Source organism: Rhipicephalus microplus, chromosome X, assembly GCF_043290135.1.
Source record: "Rhipicephalus microplus isolate Deutch F79 chromosome X, USDA_Rmic, whole genome shotgun sequence".
Lineage (NCBI taxonomy): Eukaryota > Metazoa > Arthropoda > Arachnida > Ixodida > Ixodidae > Rhipicephalus > Rhipicephalus microplus.
In genome coordinates this window covers 181,089,285-181,106,211 of record NC_134710.1, presented here as the reverse complement: position 1 = coordinate 181,106,211, position 16,927 = coordinate 181,089,285, and the positions used below count along the sequence as shown (strand labels likewise).

Here is a 16,927-nt window from a genome sequence, read left to right as displayed (position 1 = left end):
GAAATCGGGAAAATACTCAAAGCAATGTATGGAATGCTGGGTTATTTTCCCAATAAAAGCCACATAGATGGCATGCAACCTTCAAGATGCAATGTGGATGGAAGTATTAACTTGTCAGCGGTTGATATAGGCAAAGTCAGGCATGATTAGAATATTGGTCCACAAAAAAACAAAAAAAACAAAAAACAGGGAAGATGATACAATATAACACATAGATAACAGCACATCATTTGAATAGGCTTGTATCATGAAAGCAACCAGAAAAAATTATGAGGCTGTAGTGCAACAGATCAAAAAAAACATTATTACGCTCAGAGCAGATCCAGAGGGGGGCGGGAGACAATTGCCCTTCCCAATGCCACCCTCTTCCTGTCCAGTCCTTGCTCTCTATGTCCTATCACCAATTAGGGCTAATGAGTGGGACCACTGTGAGCACAAATTAACAGTATCTGTGCTATCATAGGGATTTTCGAGGTAGTAAAAAGAAAAACAGTAACGATGGCGTTTCCAGTCTAACCCGCCACTGGTTATCATGCTTGACTGCTGACCCGCAAGTTATGGGACCGAGTCCCGGCTGCTGCGGCTGCATTTTCGATAAAGGCGAAAGTGATGTAGATCCATATGCTCAGATTTGGGCGCATGTTAAAGAATCCCAGGTGATCGAAATTTCCCTAGCTCTCCACTATACGGCATCTCTTATAATCATATGGTGGTTTTGGGACAATAAGCACCACATATCCATCAATCAATTTTGCAGCACAGTTCGCAACATCAACTGTGCGTTCACGTGACGTCAGGATGAAGTAAGCTCTTGATTCGCAGATATACATGGTGAATTGTCGCCCACTATGCTTTAATATGCAATCAAATGCCCGGTCTGCTTGGTCTCGCATGACCATCATGCACAATAAACTGATTTCACTTGGTTTTCTTCTTCCGCTACTGCACAAGCAGATTTAGCAGTACGGAGTCAAAAGGCACAAATCCCGACTGTCTCAATGCTAGTTCTGTCATTTTATGTGTTTTCTGAAAAAAAAATGGCCCCGTATCTGCATGTTAATCTGCAAATGTCCTCAAAAGACGATAGTTTTGCGTCTGGAGAGATTGAACAAAACATTTATTTGATGTTCTGCGCGAAAAAATTCGTGAATCGTGTTGCTGCGTTAGAGTGCCTCGAGCGTGCAGCGGAGGGGAACGAGCACACCAAGTCAAGTCACGCGTGAGACACGAGCTCTATCTAGCAGTTATCTTAAAACGGGGCGGATCTGCGACAAAGGGGGGCGGATCTGCGACTGGCGTGCGCGTCCGTCTCAGAGGTGACAAAGTGTAGAACGCAAGGCGACGGGTAGGTGCCACCACCGTGTCATTTTAGCAAAGCATTGGAAACACTTCCGTTTTCGTGCAAGCGTTACATGGTCAGCACTACGGTCCTTAGAATAACCTATGTATGCCTTTTTAAGTAGACGCACATACAGAATATATTGGTGTTGTTATGGTGCTTCAGATATGTGCGATAATTGATTTTTAATTGACAATCGCACAAGTATGAACGCTGCATCTTGAGCAACATTGGTGGGCGATGCGGATGAGGTCAGCCGTTTGGGATATCCGCTGGTGCAGTTTATGCCCAATATCGTTAAAGGTGGACAAACAGACAAATAGACAGACAGATAAAAATTTTTGCATCGAAGGGCTCCAAGAAAGACTATCATCTTTAAAAATGAGTTAACGCCTCACCTGTCTCTAGTATTGCTTCAAGCGAACACCCGCCGCCCCCTAGAATGAGTGGCTGGATCCGCCCGATTAGGCTAGGTGATTACTGGTCACCACCCCTCTTCAAGGGGAAATGCCAGCAACGATTGGAAACAGTAACCAATGTTGCAAATTCATGACATTAAAAAAATAAAGTTCATGATTGTGTGCTATCTAAAATTTTGATCATTTTTTTCATAGAAAACAGCAGTCATAAAAAGCAATCCCCTGAGTGATCAAGCATTGCAATGTTTACTACAATATGTGCATACATTGGCATGTGCACTTTACAACAGGATTTGCAGAAGTCATAGGCATGTTGACAGAAAAATAAATATGGTGGTGAGAACAATATATATGTGAAAGGCAATAAAATTGAAGTGGTGTAGCCGATTCTAACCAAGATTCTTGGTTAATGCTTAAAAGGAGCTTCAGTAAAACAACAATAAGAACAAAGATGAAGTAAAGATCACAATCTCTGTGGCACAAGTAGCTGCAAACTTTTTCTACATGCAGATCATCTGCATTGCAGAAAGATCACTAAACAAGTCAGCAACAGAGTTTAGCATCACAGTATTATAGCTAATGCTACAACATAGCAATTTATGTGCACAACAGATTGAATAGCCACATAAAAATATGTTATGTACAGACTTCCAGTAGAAGTCAACTACAAAAGAGACACCATATATCCAGTTAAAAACTGCACTGCAGAAAAACTATGTACACTTGTCAAACAACTAGATGCAACATTTCAAATATGTACCAGCATATATAGAATAAACCATTGCATCCAGCTGTAGATGAAAAACTGCTGCGTAACACACATGCATATTACCACAAACAAAACTCCAGCTTTCAGGACATAAAAAAATGAAAAAAACCAACATTTTTTTCCAACTGTGGTCAGCACATTTCTACATATCAAATAAAAAAAGCTAATGTTAATTCAAGCAAAATACCACAGAGAAGATAAATGTAAACTATAAAGGTATATTAATTAAAACAAGTAATAAGTTTAGCATACAAATGACAATGCTTTGCAGCATGTAAATGTTGCTGCACCCAGCATTCTAGCAGCCAGAACATTCCTATTATGCTCTTTCTCAAAAACCTTTATACATTTTGCTAAAAGCTTTTAAAAAATAAAATTTAAAATGGTTAGGTGACCAACAAATCACTTGAAGGTGGCAGTAAATGAGGGCATTGACACACCCTGTATACCATCCAACTTTTTAGCAAACCAGAGACAACACTTTTTTTTTTCTTTTTTCTGTTAATTCGTTAAAAGCATTGGTGAATGTGCTGCCCAATGCACAGCATAAACACATCTGTTTCACTTATGTTGCAGGATCCAAACTAATGGAATCTTAAATGAATAGGATTGCTCCACCAAGCATCTCACAGTTGTGAGTGCACTATGTAGATGCAGGAAATTGGAGTGATCATGCAAAAGCTAATGACACAAGTCTGATACAATATTAACAACAGCAACTACATTAACCCCCATGATTGTACAACCTGCAAGCCACGTCCTTGCACTCAATGGGCCTTTTTTGGGTAGGTAGTCTGCGTGCACATGTGCGCAGGCCTTGATTTTTGGTGGGCAAAACGTGACGACACGTGTGGACCAAGCGACATCTGGCACCACAAACACGCAAATGTTTGCCCCAAAAAGAGCCATGAACCCAGGCCTCTGAGATTGCCTTCTGGCATGTAGCGGACAATTTCGGAGTCCAAGAGTCACCAGTTTTGATTTCGACGATGTGCACTTGTGGTGCTGTTTGGACTAGGAAAAGGCTCATTGTTGACCCACTTAACCCCACCTATCAAAATTTCAGTTATAAAAGCAACCAATTTTATTGCATTAATGGGTTTGCTGGGAAACATTACCATTGGCCAACATCGTCTTATACAAAGTGTAACCCACATGCAATACAAAAGAAAGGAAGGAAATCGACTGGGATGTTTGGATCAACTTTAGTTCAGCTAGTCGGGAACTTTAGCATGCAGCAACATTTTTCTTTGGGTCTTCGTTCATGGAGTTTGATGTCCAAAACCATCAAGCTAAAGAGGGCTCTGGATAATTTAAACCACCTGGGGTTCATGCACTGACAAGAAGAGTTTTTAGTTGAAAGTTTTAATGAAATCATACTGTGTGATAGTATTTGCATCTTATATGCAGTATTAGAAACCCAATATAAAGGATGACTGCTTGACTAGGTGAATGATCACTACAAGTGATGAAATTGACACACATGGTATTGTTGTAAGAGTGTACACACTATCAAAAAGAATGGAAATATCTTCATTGAAGCTGTTAGAGAACATACATTCTTCTAATGGTGTTTCAGTGCCCAGTAGCTCTAGCTACATCACTATGAAATTCCTCTATTGGCAAAGTCGATTTTTGTTGCAAAAAAGGTTATATGGTTTTTCAGGTCTAAAAACTGGACTACAAAACACTTGTGTGGAATTCTACGCATACAAATGACTATTTAGGCAATAATTATGCAATTCTCAGAAATCAAAAAGATGCGAGAACCAGTTTTCATGGCAAAATACTTAAATTTGTCTTGTTCTGCTCAGCAAAATTTAGAGTTGTGAAAGTGCTGCTGACTGAACCTTAGTTTTTCTGGATACTAAAAACTTCAAAAATTGTGCTTCATATTTAAAGTAAACAAGCATACTATAAATAAAAGTTCCTTGATCCTAACAGTGCTCATAATAAAGCACAAGACAATATCGCCAAGCTTTGGTAGGACAAAAGAATAACGAAGACAAGCATAGCTTCAGTTTCTGTCTCTGGGAAGCAGGCTTCTCAGGAAGACTTAAGATTCTGACTGCGGCACCTATATTTTGGATGGAGGCAAAAATGCTTGAGGCCCGTGTGCTTAGATTAAGGTGCAGGTTAAAGAATGCCAGGTGGTAGAAATTTTCACAGCCCTCCACTGCAGTATCTTTCGTAATCATCTCATGGTTTTCACATGTTGAACTACAATTATTCAAATATATGCTTGTCAACTATACTCTTCATTTCCAGTATGAAATATTTTCTATTCATCTTGTAATGGCCAAACACCATAAAATGAATCACCTGCCATCAGCATCAACATAAAAGAAATATAGTTACAATATGTATTTGTCATTATGCTCCCACTATATGGATACAATAATTTGCAAGTATTACTAATTCTCTCGCCTAATAATTTCAATTACCCTGAATCAACATATTTTTCCCACATCTAATAGATCATACAAAAGATAACTGGTAAGTTTAGTACTCAATGCTTGTATCTATATACCTGAATGGCCCAGAAAAACATTGTATCCTTAATGCAGTCATTAGTATTCTATTCTTGTAAAAATTTGAACAAAACAATATATCAAAGAGCTGTGGATTGATTAACCAATGGCCAAAATGCATACAATGAAGGAAGTCTCAAACGCTGTATGTGCAAGCGAGCTACCTCGTGCAGGATGATAATGGTAGGTACACCTGCTTCAACAGTTGAATTACATTCGATTCACACATTCCTAGAAGCACCATTCAGATTTTTTGATGTTTTATTATTGTGGCCAAAAAAGATTGCTGTGCCCAATATTCTAATTTCTGGTATGGTGCAAATATATATACATATAGATGTACCTTCAGTCATTTCAAAGGAAGTGCATGAAAGCCAATATGCCAAATCCTACACATGAATGTTCAACGATTTTTCAGAAGTCATTCATGTCATAGCTTATATCGATAAAAAACGGTAACTGGATAAGGCTGTACTATCTTAGAGCACAGCCCTTAAAATCCTGTTTGTGGCTTCCAGTTATCCTGGTAAGTAGTTGAACAAACAATTCACAAAATGAGAATGGAAGATCAAATTCACAGCATAGCGAAAATAAATGTACAAAACAATAAATTTAAAAGAAAAATTCTAGGCGGTGGTCGCTTTCGTACCTAGGTCTTGATGCTCAAAGGCCAAGTATCTTACCCACAGGGTTAAATACTCAGCTTCCAGAAGGTGAATACAGTCAAACCTCGGTATAATGAAGTCATACTTGCTAAGGAAAAGTTGACTACTATATAGTTAATTTGATTAGATCAAGCCTTTTTCTTTAGGAGTACAAAAAAGCACATTAGTCTTATCATTTCTGGTGACAATACTTCATTAGTAGCTAACTATACACATAATTACTTCAAGGATATTGTGTCCAATTGTTTAATTAGAAACTTTGACACCTGAGATACATATTATACCTGCTCATAGGAGTGACTCTCAGATGCAATGGTAAGCTTCTGGTGCCCTACTGTATGGAAGACCTTGTAGCCTGTAGCCACGACAGATGCTGCAATGGTTTTCAGAGTGCACAATTTGAATGTGCAAAGCATGCAAGACTTTTTGCCGCTTGAATGTGTCTTGCAAAAGAATCTGTATAGGGGACTCCCATCTCACCCAACTTTAGAATTTTTTGCAACGTTTGCTAGAACTAGAGTTCCATGTATGCTTCAGACAGCAAAAAGTACCATTAAACAGAACTAAACAGAAAGAAATACTACAGCTTTCAATGCAACTAAGATTGGGAAATAAAAACAATTCATTACATTGATGATATCATTAAATAGAGGTTTGACTATATATCGAACATATGAATGCATTGTACCAGAGGTACAATACAAATAAATGAACACTTTCTATGAAGGTTTTGATGGAAGGTTCTATGATGATGGAATAAGAGCTTTTTCTAGAACAACACATGAAACTGACATAACACATTCTATACACCAGAAAATTTCTGACTGTCAAAATGCTAAACACTTCACATGCCAAATGAGGTTTTGTAGACATGAGATGCACCTTCCATTGAGGAGTTCTTTCTTTTTTTTTTTTCACGAATCAAAATGCCACTTGTCGGTATAGATTACGTTACAAAGAACTCGAGAAAGTTGCACAGTGGCCAACTAAAGCAAGATGCAGATTAATGCTAGAAAGATGAGGAAAAAACACAGTAGATGCTGCTCGACAGCTACGTTCCGGGAAGGCTGCCACACAAAACAATCATGTGATACTGGACATGATCATGAGCCAAAGTGATACTACTTGCCTCTCCTTCGTCACCTCATTCTGGTCTTGCTTAGAATTTACGTGCAACAATGCATGTGCTGCAAGCGTTAGTAGGCAAGAACCATGTATACCCGTGCTCATGGTTTCTTCCTAAAAATGAGTGATGTTACTGCTGGAAGTGCTTCCTCTGCTGTTGAACAAACTACTCAGCTGTTAAACAAACTGCATAAGCAGAAGCTCAGTGCTGACAATGCCACAAGGCTGCTGCACTCAAATTTCACATTAGGGGGTACTGTAATCATCGAAGCATTAAAAACTTTTTCATGGCTACGGGACCACATATTCTCATGTAAGCCCAACACTAACTGCTACCAAACATGAGAAATGGCATGGGTAACAATATGTATATGCAGAGCAGCATAGACTTACTGGCATATTTTCCTAGAGGGGGGCTGAAAGGAATTTCAGATTTAAGTGGACGATAGTTTACACAGGAGTGATAAGATGATTACCAGATTCTGGCCTGTTCTTTTACAAGAGATAAGAGGAATGGAGACCAAGAAAACTAAAAAGGACTGCTAGACTTTTCACAATACATTTATGCTAGCCATATGCCCTTGTGTAATGTGTACTATCTACAAAGAACTAATTTTAGCTGGAGATCTTCATAGACGTACTTAATTACAGAAATAAAAATAACATCATCTATATGCTCCACACTTAAGCGCACTTACAGAGACATTTTAAAAAGCAGCAATTACAATGTTAGCACAAGAGAAAAACATGCACACTAGAGTGATAAACATGGAATTCAGATAAAAGCAGGTCACTGTCAGGAACACAAAGAACACCAATATAATGACATGTTTCACACTGCACCAAATGCGCTGAATAACAAAATAGGTAGTAGTACACAATCAAACGACAGATGTCTTAGTATTGATGCCATAACGAGCTAATAGGTCTGAGCAGGCTTTTGAGATGAAACCAAGACATAAAACACTACAATGTGAGATGCAGCACTATGTATACCAAGAAATTGGCCAAGTCATAAGAAATTTTTCATGCCACTACCTCTGAAACAATGCCACGATACTGACAAGCACTAGTATCGAAAGATGCGATGCATGGATGCCACTGGCTCCATCTGGCTCAGATTCTCTTTCCAGCTGTGAATCAAGCTTCGTCTGCTTCACAACATTGCAGTCATTTCCACACTCAACACCATCGCAGATATCGCACAATGTTGCTTTGTGGGGACTGTAGAACATCCTAGCACTGCGAGCTGAAGAGAGAGTTGTAGAAACAACATTGGTGAGCAAAAAGTTTCATTCATGAATCTGTTCCAGCTGTGTTCCAGCTGTCAACCTCACAAAAATAAGTAGGACACTTACAGGCCACAGCAACACTTGAAATTATCAAATTATTTCACTATTATACTTTAATGCTCCACAATGTCATTGCCGCAAAAACTTTTGATTGATATGTGGGGTTTAACGTCCCAAAACCACCATAAGATTATGAGAGACGCTTTAGTAGAGGGCTCCGGAAATTTTGACCATCTGGGGTTCTTTAACGTGCACCCAAATATGAGCACACCGACCTACAACATTTCCCCCTCCATTAGAAATGCAGCCGCCGCAGCCGGGATTCAATCCCGCGACCTGCAGGTCAGCAGCCGAGTACCTTAGCCACTACACCGTCGCGACGAGACCCGCAAAAACTTTTCCCATCTGTCAAGTACGAACAGAGTTACAAAAATTCGTTGCACACTCCGAGTATTTCATTTCTCCTCTTTTCATCCGGAAAAGAACACATCTAAACGGGGGAATGACTAATTTGCAAGCAGCCACTTCGAGAGGCATCATGAGTCATAACCTTGACCACTTTCTTTTCTTTCTTTGAATGTGTACGCTTACTTCTGGTGCTGTCACGAGTGCACTAGAATGATTCTGATTGCAACACGGTGTGTTGTCACACATGGCGGTAGCATTTGTATATATTCAGGGCAATGCTCAAACCTGCCAATGGCCATCCCTTGGTGACACAGTCAGCACTATGATGCCGTAATTTGTAGAGAAAAAATGAGAGTGATTTTTGGCTGTCTTTAAACATAACTGGAAATTTTCTGCAATGTGGGTAGCTATGATGTTTGGTTGTAGAGACTCCTGTGAACATGCGAGCTAATCAGCAGTGTTTTCTGACCATGTCAAGAAGTGTTGCAGTGCGAGGTAACACTTCTGACACACAGCTGAATATACAGAATTCAAAGTTTTTACGACACACAGCTGAATATACAGAATTCAAAGTTTTTACAACTCCAGAAATCTAAAGCTTCAGTCACCTGAAGGAGTGAACTGACAATAACAGCATGTAATTTAATGAACTCAGGTAGAACTTTACATGAACTCAGGTAGAACAAATTAGAATTAAGAGAAGATGCAACTCGAAAATGTTTTCATTTAACATTTGCTCTAGAGCAATGAAACTTTAGCTGTTTATAGAACTTTTTAAGCTAATTGCATATTTTTAGTTCATATTTTTAGTTCTGCAAGTTGCATATTTTTAGTTCTGCAACATGACAAAGTTAAAACCTTAAGCTTTTTGCCTCCCCCCCCCCCCCTCTTTCAATCGCAAAACTCTCATAATTTTTTTATTACTGATGGTTTATACTGTTTCAAATAAAGTGTAGAATGAATAAAACTAATGAGGAGGTGCATACAAAATGTGTCATATAATATATGTGAAAAATATATGTGAAATGTGTAAATAATATATGTGAAAAAGTTCATATTTCTCCAACTCTGGTAAGGGTTTACATAATTCTTTATTATATAATCAAAATATCGAAATTTAGACAAGACAATTGCATTTGTCATATGTTGGAAAAAATTTGAACAAAATTTAATGCAGATCTGAGCACCATAAATAATCGAAAAAAGAGGGGCACATTCAAAAAAGTAGCAAAATTTGTGTTTTGAGAAACACGAGTTTCAAAGTTAATATTGAATGTTTATTTATGAAAGATGTGATGAAATTTGCACAGAAAAATAACAATCCTCTTTGTAGTGGCCACTGCTACAAAAATGTACCAGCCCCATAAGTTTGTTCCTCACTGCTTTCGGGCAGACTCCTCACAGACATTTCGCTCGCAGACAGGGCCATGAAACACTTGCCAAACTTCTTCGGCTCCATCAGGCAGAACCATTTTTCGCTGACACTAAGATACTGTCACGTCACAAACAACAAATAGCAAGAGGTCATCGAAGTGTTCTACATTTGAAGAAAAGAAGAAAATGTATCGGTGTACCTTCTATCATGCTAAGTTATACAAAATTTCAATACCTAAGTGGCACCTGCACATGTTAATTACAAAGATTATCAACTTTCTGTTCAGTTTTTCTTTAACTTTATATTTGCATGTTTTTTCTTAATAAAATTTAGTTGCGAGTCAGCACTCGTGTTGTGCACATTTCTTTCTTTTTAGTCCTCATCCTGCAGTGCACTGCTAAAATCGAAGTGGCAGAGCCTTGTGCTGACTGCAAGATAGGGAGAAGTTCGACAGGACTTCAAAGTCTAAACAAAGTCTAGTGTCAAGGGACACAACAGTGCCAATGCCATTGTGGCTCTTGTGGCCCCGTTGATGCCATGCATCATCGTACATAACGGCAATGTCGTCCCCGCTAACTTTCTTCACTGTAAGCTCCTTCGACCTCGAAAGACTAGTGCAGACGGCATCCATTGCTACATCACGGACTTTCCGGCTGATGGCTGCAAATGACTTACAATGCATTGGCTTTTGCAACTCAAGAATTGCTGCGAACCAGACCAACTGCTCGTAGCCCATTCTTACGAAGCGTCCCGCCACAACAGCTTTCACGTTAACAGCATCTATCACCCAAGCTACGGCTTTCTTCATTTATAATGGAGATAAACACACGAGAAAAGGTTGTTCAGCTGCACTGCTCGACGGCGCAGGAACCCTGCAAGTAGGCTTCACAGCACATACAGGCGTGCAGTGGCCAATAGCGGTCCCCGATTCGTACCATGCGATTTAGAAGCCAATCATGGTGCTCGAAAAAAGCGGAAAAAGCGCAATTCTTTTTATTATTTCTTGCACTGCAGCAGGCCCTGCCACGGTGGTCTAGTCGCTAAGGTACTCGGCTGCTGACCTGCAGGTCGCGGGATCAAATCCCGGCTGCGGCGGCTGCATTTTCGATGGAGGCGGAAATGTTGTAGGCCCGTGTACTCAGATTTGGGTGCACGTTAAAAAACCCCAGGCGGTCAAAATTTCTGGAGCCCTCCACTACGGCGTCTCTCATAATCATATAGTGGTTTTGGGACGTTAAACCCCACATATCAATCAATCAATTGTACTGCAGCAGTGCGGAAAACACTCTTTGCCTCAAGAGATCAACAATGATAAGCGGCAGCGAATTATCAGTGGCAAGGTGCTCGAATACTGTACACGTCTGGCTTTTAACTGCCACTGCATTCCTTTTAAGCACAATTTTAAAGCAGTTCTGGTTAAGTCTCGACGTAGATTTTTTTTTTTTCAGATGAGTAAAGGCACTAATCTTATCAAAACAGGTGAAAACAAAAAATTTCCAACTTTTAAGAAAACTCATTTTTCGACTTGCATCTTCCCTTAAAAAGCAAGAATTCTTACAGATAATTTTTTGGTCCCGTTAGCATTATTTATATTTTTTAGAAACAAAATTTAGCATTTGTGGTAATGAATATTGACACGCACACTTGTTTGTTTTCCCTATGATAGTTTATTTCCATCTAAGAAATGTTATAAGGTAACTAATAAACTAAAAACTGAAAAACCATTGCGTTGGGTTTTTGCCACTGCATCGAAGCTCATGTGGCTGCAAACCACTTTCCTTGATACCGTGATTGTAAGTAAAAGCAGAAATAAAATTACAAGGAAGATTATCAAGGCAGAGAGGATTTGTAGATTAGGGCTGAACTGTGTCAGCACTCTCTCTCTCGGGCTTTGTCAAAAAGAATTGTCCTTCGCAAGACTAGATTCTCGCGCATGGCGATTGCGGGTTTCAAAATTTTTTTGTCTTTTTTCGCATTTCGTGAGTATACATATGTACGATCTTAGAAAGAAATTTTGTTTGAAGCTACCGCTTTCTTCTGTCCCTTTCCATGTCCTGTGTCTCACATTTTTTATACGCAACATTATTAGCTATGTATTACCAGCATTCCCAGCTTTATACTCTTGTCTTACACGGTATAGTTTAGTGCAAGATGTGTGTTGATGCATCAGAGCTTTCTTGTGTGTTATCAATTCTGCTGTCTGTGATCAGATTACATGCACAACATGAACTGTTTGTAAATTATAAAACTTGCACAGCCCCACAAACTATGCTGTAATGCATGACGCATATAATCTGAGGATCAAATTTGACGATCAACAACTGTTTTTACATTATTATTGTATGGTGAGTGTTACTTGCTTTTGTTGAGCACAAACTCACCCGATAAGGAGCTTGTTCATTTACTTACATACCATGGTACCATTTTCTTTGCTGTTGCAGTGTGAAGGTATATTAAGGACAGAGCATAAACATGGTTCCACTCAACATAGTAAATATATAGGCAAAAGAAAGATGTACCATTGCACTTTGCGAGTTTCAGAGAATGTAAATGTAGATTATGGAGTAAGACAACACACACTAAGCCTCCTCCGCATCTACTATGGCCAAACAGCTCTCTGCAAAGCTCCTGAGGAAGTCTGCAGCTTTTTCATTTCTGTGGAGTAAAAATGCTCCGCAATCATTATGATCTGACCAGACAGACTGAAGGGTGTATGTGAGTGTGTGTGCATGTGTGTGCATGTGTGTGTGTCATTACATGTGAACTAGAGCAAGAAATTCAGAAACATTCATTTTCAGCTAGAATCACACTCACCCAAATTGTAGTAGTCATAGACTTTGACAGGGACAGGCTTTTGGTTGGCAACTTTGTGTTCTCTATGCGCTGGTACAGTGACACACAGCTCTTCCTTCCCAATCTGCAATGGTAAGGGCACATGATAAGTCGCAAGGCTCCCTTTCTGTAACATTGCACTTTTGCAATCTAGTCAAACATATTTTGCAAAATTTTAAAAGGTAAAAGTTCAGTGCAACAAGCATTGTTTTATAAAAAACATATCAGAGTTTATTGCATTAGAGTACCTTAAGAGTTGTTTTTGCTCTATCTTTATTTTTATCTCAAGATGTTAAATTCTGAGAGAGACAGAGAGAGAGAGAAACATCTTTATAAAAGTGATCTCGCTTAGTTTATGGTTATGGTGGGTGCAGCCCCTCTTACAAGAGGTTTTACATGTTATAACCGTGATATGATTATGAGGCATTGTAATAGACTACATAACTTTTATACCAATAATTTATTAATGTACACTATACTTCCTTACAACTGCATTTGCCTCACTATTTTTGGCAATGTCTCAGTTCAGTTATAAACACAAACTAGCTACAAGCCACAAGTAAAACCATATCAAGGGAGACCGCACATCATGCCACCAGGTGAACCAAAAACATTTTCCACTTTAACTTGACAACTCTAGATAACACTTCAAGAATGAATTGAAGGTGGTGTGAGCTCCTAAATGGCAATGACAAGAGATACCTTGTCATTGATCAGTTCAAAGACCTCTGAAATGCCCAAGCACATGGACATCACACGGCATGCACAAATGATTTTGTGGTTTTCTTTTTTTGTGTGTTATTGCACTATACAGATACATCCAAATTTTTCTTCCCCTTGCACTTACACACACAGAATGAATTATGTATACCGAACAATCTGGCCCTGTACATTAAAGCTAAAGCCTTACATGCCTCCACGAGTTTTTTTATTACAACTCTCCTATTTCCATCTGGAAACATATTTTCCCACTCTTTGCTATCAGTTGGGCAACTTCTTGCACTCATTTTGTAAAGTACACAATCGAGTCTCTCGCCGTTTTGGTGGTTGTTTTATATTCTAAAGATATCACTGTGATTTATTAGATTTTCAAGAATAGAGTCTCAAAGAACGCAGATGCAAGCGTTGAATTCAAAGCTTCAATGAGTCGATTTCCTTTGAAACAAGCTGAAAAATATTGTCATGTTGATGCTCACAGGTTTTATCATATCAAACAAAGTTAACACAACGACTAAGCACAAACAACAATGCAATGTTTGTTGTCTTCAATCTCTGTCATGCAGTATGCCTGCAATCTACACCACCTGTTCGATGCTTAAGCAACATGCATTTACTCCAATGGGAATCAATTTTTTCATGTCCCACCCTCCAACGTTCACATTTCTTTGTACTGCTCCTTTATTTCTGCTAGTGGCTGGCTGTGAAGGTGCCTTTCCTTCATAACCTCGTACATCAATGATCGCACATGCGAATGAGCATTAAAGAACGGCACCACCCATCGTGCTCTTGAGCTACCACACCTATTCAACTCTATGCCTATAGTTGTTTTTTTTTTTTAAGTTCTTTGTATCAAACACCTGGATCGACATAGAAACGAAAATATTAAAAAGGCACCATTTTTTCATTGAGAAAAGTGGTGCACAACCAATGCCACCTAGACGGTATTGTAGCCGTTAGTAGCCGAGCCACACCTGGCTTAAGTATACACATGAGGCCGCAATTTTGATCTTTGTGGCAAGTTTTGAGGCAAGCCATTTGTCATTTCGAGTCCCATTTAGAATGGTCTGCGACTGACATAGCTCAATGGCGCCATACAGGCAGTGTCATTATAGTGCCGTTTATAAAAGGAGAGTTGTCCTAGCCGCGGAGTCGTCGTCCAACGTTCAAGCCGCATGAGACTTTGGAGTGGACCAAAAAAATGTGCGTCGCTGGAGAGGTTTCAGTGTGGGACAATATCCCAGGAACTTTGATTGTGCGCTTTTTTAAGAAGTCTTGCATATGCAGTGCGCTTGATGGCACCGCAGATTGCACACTGTTTCAAAACAGCGATAACTAATTCAGTGACGAGGGCAGCAATGATGACATCTCAGAATGAGTGCGGCATCAGCAAGCGTGAAATCTTTACGATACAAACAACTGGAAACAGTGTGAAAAAAAACGACTAAGAAACACACACAACAGGACAAGTGGATGTATGCTTCTCGAGTTGCTTGTATCATGAATCAAATGCTCTGTTTCATCATGTTCAATAAATGTTTTCCTTTGAGAACGCCGTCCTCGCTTTTTCGTTCAGCCTACATTCGAGGCAACTTTTTTTTTTTGTGTGTGGGCTTCGGACTTTTGGGGGTTCGCTTGAATTCGGGGTCAGCCTAGATTCAAGTGAATACAATACTTTTTATGCTGCTTTACATATAGTTTGGAAATGTTATACAGTCGAACTCTGCTACAACGAAACTCACTGGGCACGGAAAATATTTCGTTGAAGCGAGAATTTCGTTGTAGTTAAATTAAAAAAAGATATAGCTGATCTGAGCTAGCTAAACAAAGGAACGTTTCTTCTTAAAATTAAAAACGTGTCCGCTGCTTCTTATTCTTTCCCAGCAGCATCACGATGCAGTTCACAGTCATGCATAGCGAGGCCATGGTGAAAACCGCTGAAATAATGCCTACAACCACATTCGTAAACGTACCAAACAGTTGCATCAACACGTTAACACCAGCAGCCATTCGCGGTCAGAGTGTATCCGACAATGCCGAGATGGAGGCATGGTATCGTGGAACGGTGACTTTTGCCTTATTTTATGCCATTCTTATCATCCAAACCTCAAGGCTGGCTGATTTGGTTGATAATTCGGATGAACAGCCGCTCAGATCAGGTACCACACTGGCCAAGTGCGAATAAAATGATAAGCATTGAAATCAGAAAAGGCTGCACGCGGTCGCACGCAGCAGCTGCGTCAAGGAAACCAGGAACTGAGCGACTGAGCTTCAGCTTTGGATTGTCTGCAGCTCGAAAACAAGCCAGTGGCAAAAGCAGAGCCAGCCTCCATGAGCAGGGCAGTCTCATTACCATCAATATCAAGCAATGGCAGCACTCATGCTTGCTAAACAGCGGCGGTTTCTTGCGATGCCAACACCTGTTTTAGTCTTTGTCGACGTATTTTCATGTTTTCAAAATGCATCAAAGTGTTAAAGATTGCGTTTCCTGTATAGCAATAATTATCTGAGCCTGGACTTGCATCGTGAAATTTCATTGAAGCGGGACGGCAGAAGAAAGAGTGTTCGTTGTGGCAGCAACATTTATGCGTTGACTCCTACGGACTGCTGATGGGGAAGCGCGACTTTTTCATTGTAGCGAAAATTTCGTTGAAGTGGTGTTCATTGTAGCGGGGTTCGACTGTATATAGTTTATGTATATATTTTTTTATGGTGCTTTTTATATATAGTTTGGAAAAGCTGCATAAACATTAAAGGGTCCTGAAATGGTATTTTTGAAGTTGTGTCAGCATTTAAGTTAGAGCATTGTCAAACTATTCACACCACAAATTTAGCAATATGCTGTGTACCAAGGCTGCTACAGATAATTAAATCATACCCTCCTTTTCAACCCTGCCATGCCTCAACTCATGAAACATGCTAGCATCGCTGGCAATCACAGAGCTCTCAAGAGCCCACTCGATGCTTTGAGCTTTACCCCGTTTAGATATCGGGAATCGCACGCTGACAGGTTGCGCACAATTTCTGAAGCCATCCCCCAGTGCATCTGGCAGCACGCATGCAGTCTGGCAACAAAGACTAAGATCCAGAAGTAGTTGACATTTGCTCCGGCAGATACCCTACCACCCTACCAGTACGCATTCCACAGCCAATCAGATTAGCAGCATGGGTGGTGTCACGCTACCAGAGGATGCGTACTGTGAATGGGTGATTGAACATTTATTTGGCCAAGCCGCAGTGATCTGAAGCAATTCGCATCTTTAAAGCGTAATAAATTAGTTTATGCAGAGAGCTTAGATCAGTCTGTATGACCCTTAGGACAATGTCTAAAGGCCCAATGTGTTTGTTCAAAATCATAAGAACTATTTCAGGGTTTCCTTAATATCTGGGCTGTCCTGAAAACACTGTAAAAAAATTTCAAATCAGTGCCTTTTTCAGCTTTTTGCAATAATCGA

The 16,927-nt window shown here is 39.7% G+C and overlaps 1 protein-coding gene across 3 annotated transcripts in view; it reads right to left on the bottom strand.

Annotated features, from left to right (window-relative positions):
- Window positions 1–1,981: 1,981 nt before the first annotated feature.
- Window positions 1,982–16,927, bottom strand: part of LOC119177242 (CD109 antigen) — a 134,114-nt gene continuing 119,168 nt past the window's right edge. For all 3 annotated transcript variants that reach the window (XM_037428675.2, XM_037428673.2, XM_037428674.2), the window contains 2 exons: window positions 12,738–12,840; window positions 1,982–8,097 (listed from right to left, as the gene is read on the bottom strand). In XM_037428675.2, coding sequence (XP_037284572.2) covers window positions 7,883–8,097; window positions 12,738–12,840 — 318 coding nt within the window. In that variant the 3' untranslated portion in view covers window positions 1,982–7,882. The remainder of the gene's footprint in view (window positions 8,098–12,737; window positions 12,841–16,927) is intronic.